The sequence below is a fragment of the Lagenorhynchus albirostris genome, chromosome 6 (genome assembly GCF_949774975.1).
Source record: "Lagenorhynchus albirostris chromosome 6, mLagAlb1.1, whole genome shotgun sequence".
NCBI lineage: Eukaryota > Metazoa > Chordata > Mammalia > Artiodactyla > Delphinidae > Lagenorhynchus > Lagenorhynchus albirostris.
The window spans coordinates 51,259,153-51,269,843 of NC_083100.1; the positions used below are offsets into that span (position 1 = coordinate 51,259,153).

At 39.0% G+C, this 10,691-nt stretch overlaps 1 protein-coding gene across 4 annotated transcripts in view; it reads right to left on the bottom strand.

The window, feature by feature from the left end:
• The window catches only part of PPP1R1C (protein phosphatase 1 regulatory inhibitor subunit 1C), a 133,361-nt gene extending 133,034 nt beyond the window's left edge, over window positions 1-327 (bottom strand). For all 4 annotated transcript variants that reach the window (XM_060152516.1, XM_060152515.1, XM_060152517.1 and 1 more), the window contains exon 1: window positions 154-327. In XM_060152516.1, coding sequence (XP_060008499.1) covers window positions 154-234 — 81 coding nt within the window. In that variant the 5' untranslated portion in view covers window positions 235-327. The remainder of the gene's footprint in view (window positions 1-153) is intronic.
• Window positions 328-10,691: the final 10,364 nt, after the last annotated feature.

Sequence of the window (10,691 nt, forward strand, 5' to 3'; positions counted from 1 at the left end):
TGCATGTGGAAACGAAATTATTTCTCGTTCATATGTCCTGGGAAGTCACAAAATTAGGCAAATTCAAGAGGTGGAGAAGCTTTCAATTAATAACAAGAATATACGTCTGTATTACTTACATACAGGAGCTGGTCCCCACCCAGTTCCACTTACCTGTTCAGCTGCTTCAGGTGCAATCTGACTCTGGAATAAAGGCACAGCAAATTGTATCTTTTTGGGACTGTTGGGCTCCATGACAATGACGAGAATTAGAGATGTGAAGGGCTCAGAAAGACTAACCCCAGGTGGTGTCTGGGATATGTTTCCTCAGGCGCACTCCACCCCGCTACAGAATGCTTCGTAATAAATAGCTGTAATTCTAGAGAAAGCAAGTGAAGATGCCGAGGTCTGAGTAACTCCCTTCTTCAACATCCACAGTGATGCCTGGCTTGCCTGTTCCCCCACCAATCCCTTAGATCCTCTCAGCACAATGCAGAAACGAACTGTAAGCTAATTGTGTGCCTCTTCACTAATATACACATGCCAAGAATTCACTCAGCAGCTAATTGAAAATGCAATGCTAGCCTTGAAGGACCTGCTGCCCCGGGATTTGAAAGAAAGGCTCTATCCACTGTACATTACTAACCGGCTGCTCAAAAGTGCAATGTAAGCTCCCTCTGAGTATTGCAGGGATGGGCCATTCATTATTGATGAACATAAAGCAGTAAGTTTTTAGAGTTGGGGGCAGGGTTTGGGTATAGGATCATTTCATTTCTCTTGGAGAACCTTATCCGTCAGACACCTTTGTTATTTCACATCCAGCTACCAAATTGATGAATTGCCATGGAGGGTAAGCCACAACCAATAATATCAGCTATATTTATGCTGTGAGATCTGGTTAGGTAAGACTGATCATGGAATGCAGAGCGTCTGTGGTGGAGTGAGGACAACATTGCCCTCAGGACTGAGCAGATCTCAACTTCTATCCCTACCACTAACAAGCTCTGTGGCCTCAAAGCAAATCAGAGGCTATATCTAGGCCGCCATACTTTCCTCAGACAAACAAGGAGATTGGACTTAGTGACCTTTAAGCTCCTGTTCTGTTCCAGCATTCTATAATTGTAGTCCACAGTTTTCATTAGAGTGGAAAGTATTGGACAGCTAAATTTAGCAAATGGCTTGAAAGTCACGGCTGCTGCAATGACCTCTTTTATTTCCTGGTGGAGCCAGTTATATCCTCTGATATGGAAGAATACAGAAGTGACTAGAAGACATTAGTGGAAACCTAATGGGATCCAGCATTGTGATTTGTTGCCAATAGTGGGGATATATGTAACCAAAGGTCTTAGGGGAAAAAAGTGTAAAAGGGGAAATCTTCAGAATGATAGAGGGTGATGATTATATTGGCTAGTGGTGAAGGTCGAGGGGGCCACTGGCCTGCTCTTCACATCTGTTAATATCTAAGGAGAGGCAATAGCACAGCCAGATGGCTTCATACATTCAACTCCTTTTGCAAAGAAAGGCTGAAAATGAAGCTGCTTTAATAGGAGAAAGAACTTCTCTACTTCTTTATTTGAAAGATAGTGTTTGATGAATGCTAGACTTATATATATATATTTTTTTTTTTTCTTTACATATTCATTCCCCCTGTATGTGTGTGTGTGGGCAGAACCTTACTCAATGCCTAGACTATGCAACTATATTTTTTTATGTTTCAAATTTTTTATTTATTTTTCTTACATGTTTATTGGAGTATAATTGCTTTACAATGGTGTGTTAGTTTCTGCTTTATAACAAAGTGAATCAGTTATACATATACATATGTTCCCATATCTCTTCCCTCTTGCGTCTCCCTCCCACCCTCCCTATCCCACCCCTCTAGGTGGTCACAAAGCACAGACCTGATCTCCCTGTGCTATGCGGCTGCTTCCCACTAGCTGTCTATTTTACGTTTGGTAGTGTATATATGTCCATGCCACTCTCTCACTTTGTCACAGCTTACCTTTGCCCCTCCCCATATCCTCAAGTCCATTCTCTAGTAGGTCTGTGTCTTTATTCCTGTCTTACCCCTAGGCTCTTCATGACATTTTTTTTTTCTTAGATTCCATATATATGTGTTAGTGTATGGTATTTGTCTTTTTCTTTCTTTCTTTCTTTCTTTTTTACATCTTTATTGGAGTATAATTGCTTTACAATGGTGTGTTAGTTTCTGCTTTATAACAAACTGAATCAGTTATACATATACATATGTTCCCATATCTCTTCCCTCTTGAGTCTCCCTCCCTCCCACCCTCCCTATCCCACCCCTCTAGGTGGTCACATAGCACTGAGTTGATCTCCCTGTGCCATGCGGCTGCTTCCCACTAGCTATCTATTTTACGTTTGGTAGTGTATATATGTCCATGCCACTCTCTCACTTTGTCCCAGCTTACCCTTCCCCCTCCCCATATCCTCAAGTCCATTCTCTAGTAGGTCTGCATTTTTATTCCTGTCTTACCCCTAGGTTCTTCATGACATTTTTTTTTTCGTAGATTCCATTTTTGTGTGTTAGCATATGGTATTTGTCTTTCTCTTTCTGACTTACTTCATTCTGTATGACAGACTCTAGGTCCATCCACCTCACTACAAATAACTCAATTTCCTTTCTTTTTATGGCTGAGTATTATTCCATTGTATATATGTGCCACATCTTCTTTATCCATTCATCCAATGATGGACACTTAGGTTGTTTCCATCTTCTGGCTATTGTAAATAGAGCTGCAATGAACATTTTGGTACATGACTCTTTTTGAATTATGGTTTCCTCAGGGTATATGCCCAGTAGTGGGATTGCTGGGTCATATGGTAGTTCTATTTTTAGTTTTTTAAGGAACCTCCATACTGTTCTCCATAGTGGCTGTACCAATTCACATTCCCACCAGCAGTGCAAGAGGGTTCCCTTTTCTCCACACCCTCTCCAGCATTTATAGTTTCTAGATTTTTTGATGATGGCCATTCTGACTGGCGTGAGATGATATCTCATTGTAGTTTTGATTTGCATTTCTTTAATGATTAATGATGTTGAGCATTCTTTCATGTGTTTGTTGGCACTCTGTATATCGTCTTTGGAGAAATGTCTATTTAGGTCTTCTGCCCATTTTTGGATTGGGTTGTTTATTTGTTATTGAGCTGCATGAGCTGCCTGTAAATTTTGCAGATTAATCCTTTGTCAGTTGCTTCATTTGCAAATATTTTCTCCCATTCTGAGGGTTGTCTTTTGGTCTTGTTTATGGTTTCCTTTGCTGTGCAAAAGCTTTGAAGTTTCATTAGGTCCCATTTGTTTATTTTTGTTTTTATTTCCATTTCTCTAGGAGGTGGGTCAAAAAGGATCTTATTGTGATTTATGTCATAGAGTGTTCTGCCTATGTTTTCCTCTAAGAGTTTGGTAGTTTCTAGCCTTACATTTAGGTCTTTAATCCATTATGAGTTTACTTTTGTGTATGGTGTTAGGGAGTGTTCTAATCTCGTATTTCTACATGTACCTGTCCAGTTTTCCCAGCACCAATTATTGAAAAGGCTGTCCTTTCTCCAAGGTACATTCCTGCCTCTTTTATCAAAGATAAGGTGAACATATATGCGTGGGTTTATCTCTGGGCCTTCTATGCTGTTCCATTGATCTATATTTCTGTTTTTGTTCCAGTACCATACTGTCTTGATTACTGTAGCTTTGTAGAATAGTCTGAAGTCAGGGAGCCTGATTCCTCCAGCTCCGTTTTTCGTTCTCAAGATTGCTTTGGCTATTCGGGGTCTTTTGTGTTTCCATACAGATTGTGAAATTTTTTGTTCTAGTTCTGTGAAAAATGCCAGTGGTAGTTTGATAGGGATTGCATTGAATCTGTAGATTGCTTTGGGTAGTAGAGTCATTTTCACAATGTTGATTCTTCCAATATAAGGACACGGTATATCTCTCCATCTATTTGTATCATCTTTAATTTCTTTCATCAGTGTCTTATAATTTTCTGCATATAGGTCTTTTGTCTCCTTAGGTAGGTTTATTCCTATATATTTTAATCTTTTTGTTGCAATGGTTAATGGGAGTGTTTTCTTGATTCCACTTTCAGATTTTTCATCATTAGTTTATAGGTATGCCAGAGATTTCTGTGCATTAATTTTGTGTCCTGCTACTTTACCAAATTCTTTGATTAGCTCTAGTATGTTTAGGATTCTTTATGTATAGTATCATGTCATCTGCAAACGGTGACAGCTTTACTTCTTCTTTTCCGATTTGGATTCCTTTTATTTCCTTTTCTTCTCTGATTGCTGTGGCTAAAATTTCCACAACTATGTTGAATAAGAGTGGTGAGAGTGGGCAACCTTGTCTTGTTCCTGATCTTAGTGGAAATGCTTTCAGTTTTTCACCATTGAGGACGATGTTGGCTGTGGGTTTGTCATATATGGCCTTTATTATGTTGAGGAAAGTTCCCTCTATGCCTACTTTCTGCAGGGTTTTTATCATAAATGCATGTTGAATTTTGTCGAAAGCTTTCTCTGCATCTATTGAGAGGACCATATGGTTTTTCTCCTTCAATTTGTTAATATGGTGTATCACATTGATTGATTTGCATATATTGAAGAATCCTTGCATTCCTGGAATAAACCCCCTTGATCATGGTGTATGCTACTTTTAATGTGCTGTTGGATTCTGTTTGCTAGTATTTTGTTGAGGACTTTTGCATCTATGTTCATCAGTGATATTGGCCTGTAGTTTTCTTTCTTTGTGACATCCTTGTCTGGTGTTGGTATCAGGTTGATGGTGGCCTCGTAGAATGAGTTTGGGAGTGTTCCTCCCTCTGCTATATTTTGGAAGAGTTTGAGAAGGATAGGTGTTAGCTCTTCTCTAAATGTTTGATAGAATTCGCCTGTGAAGCCATCTGGTCCTGGGCTTTTGTTTGTTGGAAGATTTTTAATCACAGTTTCAATTTCAGTGCTTGTGATTGGTCTGTTCATATTTTCTATTTCTTCCTGATTCAATCTTGGCAGTTGTGCATTTCTAAGAATTTGTCCATTTCTTCCAGGTTTTCCATTTTATTGGCATGGAGTTGCTTGTAGTAATCTCTCATGATCTTTTGTATTTCTGCAGTGTCAGTTGTTATTTCTCCTTTTCATTTCTAATTCTATTGATTTGAGTCTTCTCCCTTTTTTTCTTGATGAGTCTGGCTAGTGGTTTATCAATTTCGTTTATCTTCTCAAAGAACCAGCTTTTAGTTTTATTGATCTTTGCTATCGTTTCCTTCATTTCTTTTTCATTTATTTCTGATCTGATCTTTATGATTTCTTTCCTTCTGCTAACTTTGGAGTTTTTTTGTTCTTCTTTTTCTAATTGCTTTAGGTGCAAGGTTAGGTTGTTTATTCGAGATGTTTCCTGTTTCTTAAGGTAGGATTGTATTGCTATAAACTTCCCTCTTAGAACTGCTTATGCTGCATCCCATAGGTTTTGGGTTGTTGTGTCTCCATTTTCATTTGTTTCTAGGTATTTTTTGATTTCCTCTTTGGTTTCTTCAGTGATCACTTCATTATTAAGTAGTGTATTGTTTAGCCTCCATGTGTTTGTATTTTTTACAGATATTTTCCTGTAATTGATATCTAGTCTCATAGCGTTGTGGTCAGAAAAGATACTTGATACAATTTTAATTTTCTTAAATTTACCAAGGCTTGATTTATGACCCAAGATATGATCCATCCTGGAGAATGTTCCATGAGCACTTCAGAAAACAGTGTATTCTGTTGTTTTTGGATGGAATGTCCTATAAATATCAATTAAGTCCACCTTGTTTAATGTATCATTTAAAGCTTGTGTTTCCTTATTTATTTTCATTTTGGATGATCTGTCCATTCTGAAAGTGGGATGTTAAAGTCCACTACTATGAATGTGTTACTCTCGATTTCCCCTTTTTTGTGTGGTATAGGGGCTTCTCACTGTTGTGGCCTCTCCTGTTGCAGAGCACAGGCTCTGGACGCGCAGGCTCAGCGGCCATGGCTCATGGGCCCAACCGCTCCGCGGCATGTGGCATCTTCCCGGACCGGGGCACGAACCCATGTCCCCTGTATCAGCAGGCGGACTTTCAACCACTGCGCCACCAGGGAATCCCCGATTTCCCCTTTTATGGCTGTTAGTATTTGCCTTATGTATTGAGGTGCTCCTATGTTGGGTGCATAAATATTTACAATTGTTATATCTTCTTCCTGGATCGATCCCTTGATCATTATGTAGTGTCCTTCTTTGTCTCTTCTAATAGTCTCTATTTTAAAGTCTATTTTGTCTGATATGAGAATTGCTACTCCAGCTTTCTTTTGGTTTCCATTTGCATGGAATATCTTTTTCCATCCCCTCGCTTTCAGTCTGTATGTGTCTCTAGGTCTAAAGTGGGTCTCTTGTAGACAGCATATATATGGGTCTTGTTTTTGTATACATTCAGCCAGTCTGTGTCTTTTGGTGGGAGCATTTAATCCATTTACATTTAAGGTAATTATCAATATGTATGTTCCTATTTCCATTTTCTTAATTGTTTTGGGTTTGTTATTGTAGGTCTTTTCCTTCTCTTGTGTTTCTTGCCTAGAGAAGATCCTTTAGCATTTGTTGTAAAGCTGGTTTGGTGGTGCTGAACTCTCTCAGCTTTTGCTTGTCTGAAAAGGTTTTAATTTCTCCGTCAAATCTGAATGAGATCCTTGCTGGATAGAGTAATCTTGGTTGTAGGTTTTTCTCCTTCATCACTTTAAATATGTCCTGCCAGTCCCTTCTGGCTTGCAGAGTTTCTGCTGAAAGATCAGCTGTTAACCTTATGGGGATTCCCTTGTGTGTTATTTGTTGTTTTTCCCTTGCTGCTTTTAATATGTTTTCTTTGTATTTAATTTTTGACAGTTTGATTAATAGGTGTCTTGGCGTGTTTCACCTTGGATTTACCCTATATGGGACTCTCTGTGCTTCCTGGACTTGATTAACTATTTCCTTTCCCATATTAGGGAAGTTTTCAACTATAATCTCTTCAAATATTTTCTCAGTCCCTTTCTTTTTCTCTTCTTCTTCTGGAACCCCTATGATTCGAATGTTGGTGCATTTAATGTTGTCCCAGAGGTCTCTGAGACTGCCCTAAGTTATTTTCATTCTTTTTTCTTTATTCTGCTCTGCAGTAGTTATTTTCACTATTTTATCTTCCAGGTCACTTATCCATTCTTCTGCCTCAGTTATTCTGCTATTGAATCCTTCTAGAGTATTTTTAATTTCATTTATTGTGTTGTTCATCGTTGCTTGTTTCCTCTTTAGTTCTTCTAGGTCCTTGTTAAATGTTTCTTGCATTTTCTCTAGTCTATTTCCAAGATTTTGGATCATCTTTACTATCATTATTCTGAATTGTTTTTCAGGTAGACTGCCTATTTCCTCTTCATTTGTTAGGTCTGGTGGGTTTTTATCTTGCTCCTTCATCTGCTGTGTGTTTTTCTGTCTTCTCATTTTGCTTATCTTACTGTGTTTGGGGTCTCCTTTTTGCAGGCTGCAGGTTCGTAGTTCCCGTTGTTTTTGGTGTCTGTCCCCAGTGGCTAAAGTTGGCTCAGTGGGTTGTGTAGGCTTCCTGGTGGAGGGGACTAGTGCCTGTGTTCTGGTGGATGAGGCTGGATCTTGTCTTTCTGGTGGGCAGGTGTATGTCTGGTGGTGTGTTTTGGGGTGTCTGTGGACTTATTATGATTTTAGGCAGCCTCTCTGCTAATGGGTGGGGTTGTGTTCCTGTCTTGCTAGTTGTTTGGGATAGGATGTCCAGCACTGTAGCTTGCTGGTCGTTGAGTGAAGCTGGGTGCTGGTGGTGAGATGGAGATCTCTGGGAGATTTTCGCCATTTGATATTACGTGGAGCTGGGAAGTCTCTTGTGGACCACTGTCCTGAAGTTGGCTCTCGCACCTCAGAGGCACAGCACTGACTCCTTGGCTGCACCACCAAGAGCCTTTCATCCACACGGCTCAGAATAAAAGGGAGAAAAAGTAGAAAGAAAGAAAGGGGAAAAAAATAAAGTAAGATAAAATAAAGTTATTAAAATAAAAAATATTAAGAAAAATTTTTTTTTTTTAATCGGCCCTGATCCTCTGTGCGAGAATCTCTCCGCTTTGCCCCCCGCACCCCTGTGGCTGCGCTCTCCTCTGCGGCTTCGAAGCTTTCCCCCTCCGCCACCCACAGTCTCCGCCCACGAAGGGGCTTCCTAGTGTGTTGGAACCTTTCCTCCTTCACAGCTCCCTCCCACTGGTGCAGGTCCCGTCGCTATCCTTTTGTCTCTGTTTATTCTTTTTTCTTTGGCCCTACCCAGGTATGTGGGGAGTTTCTTGCCTTTTGGGAGGTCTGAGGTCTTCTGCCAGTGTGCAGTAGGTGTTCTGTAGGAGTTGTTCCACGTGTAGATGTATTTCTGATGTATCTGTGGGGAGGAAGGTGATCTCCGCGTCTTACTCTTCTGCCATCTTCCCCCTCTTAGACTTTTTAATATATTTTTGGATTTAGCTAATACATTTAGACATTGACTACTGTTCCAGGTATTTACAAATAAAGTTTATTTTATTTTTTTTAATTTTGAGTCCATACCCAAGACTCCATTTTAATGATTTAAGTATGCAACGTTCTGTTGAAAGAGTATAGAAAGTAATATGCATTATTCAAATAGTTTTCTATACCCTCTGGGGAAAAAGCAAATGAAAATGTGGATGTGAAAGCACTTTCAGTTGGAGAACAGTGCTGACCACAAAGAAATCTTGTGATGGGTTCATCTTTGTAGTGTCAAAAGGAAACATAAATTACACTGTGTGTAACAGTTTACAAAAGTTCTCAGAATGAAAATCTGAATTGATATCACTAAAGCAGTTATTTCTCTAAATATTTCTTCAAATTACATGTAAGGAAAACAAGATCACTTCTAGTGAGCAGTTAATCCAAAACTTCATTTAGTGTAGTAATTAAGAGCATGCACTTTAAAGCCTTGAGTTCAAATCCTGGCTCTGCTACTTAGTTTATCAAGGTGGGCAGTAAGAGAATTTCCTTCTTGTGAAGTTTAGATGAATTAAAATGAATTTATTTAAAATGAATTTTTTAAAAGAGCTCATTACAAGGCCAGCACATCATAACTACTAAGTAAAAGATTCCTAGGTTTTTCAAAAGGCTGAAAATACAATTTTAATCTGGCTTACAAGGAATCTCTACCTATTTAGAATAATTGGAGATCAGTTAGAACAATAGGTGACAAAGTGAAATACCACATATGCATTATGGTATAAACATCAATAAAATGATTCTCATTAACTAATTCTCTGTTTTGAATAGTTTGGCGAGAAATAATGTCATAAATAGTATTGACTGTCTAGACCCTTTCTTCATCAGGCCAGCTCCTGTGCATACTTCAGGCCTCAGCTGAGTATCACTGCCTCTGGGTAGCTTTCATAGATCGCCTCCCACCCACGTTGGGTTTAGAGCCACCTCTTCTGTGTTCCCAAAGCACCCAGAATACCTCTACTTAGTGCAATAACTACCGGTCTGTCTTTTAACTGTTTAGCATTTTCAGTGCCACTCATTCACACAGCAAGTGTTTGTTGAGAAGATACTACAACCTACTCCATGCCAGGCCTTTTGCTATGGCATTGGAGGAGAGATTGTGTTAAAGGCATCTGAGGTTCTTTTAAAGGTAAATTGTTATTCTGAGAATCGCTTAGAATGTAACTTGAATTTGAAATAATCTAAACATTTTTAAATGGGGAGTATAATTATGGTAAATATTAGGTGTATATTTTTTCTCCCTGTTAGAGATAATCGTAATAATTAACCCTTGCATGACACTATGTGCCAGGCACAATTCTAAGTGCTTTATCTGCATTAACTTATTGAATACAGTATTCATAACAACCCTTTGAGGTAGGTACTACTGCCATCCTTAATTTGAAATGAAGAAACTGAGAATTTAGGTAATTTGCCCAGCGTCATCCAGGTAACATGTGGCAGAGCCGGCATTCAAATGCAGGCAATTTTGCATCAAGCCTGGGCTTTAATCACGATGGCTACTATCATATAAGGGCCCAGAGAGAAGTCCATGGAAGCCACCAGAATCTCTACAGTGGTTAGATGTTCTAACCACAAGAGTCCCATGGTGAAAGACCTTCAGATGACATGACATATGAATAAAAGGAAAAGAGATAGCATGATTACAGGGTACAAATAATCATGATCTTATATTTCAAATTATAAATCAACATAGAATTGAGAATCTAGAGTTCGATGTTATGTCACCAAGCTGACTTGAAAGAAGGCAGCTTTCCTTTTTCTTAATATAATGGGTGCTATCATTAAAGATTTAAAAAGCTTTCTAGAATAAGCGATAATTACAGTTTCTCTTCAAGATAAGTGATACTATGAGTAGAGAAGGTAAAACATCAGGACAATAGGCCATTAGGCCTTCCTAATTTTACTCTATAATATCTGTCTGACCCTATTTCCACAGCTCCTCAAGACCCCCATTTGGCTACACTTTACCCCACAGCTAGCCTTTCTGTGGCCTCCTCTGCCTTCCTAGGAAGCTCTCCTTTTATCCAAATTGATTCATACTCCAACTCCACCTCCTTAAAAAGGCACCCTCAAATTCTCCAGACAGGAGGAATCACTCCCTTTTTTCCTCTCCTGGTATTTAATTACATGTAGTTTTATGTTATTCTCTACA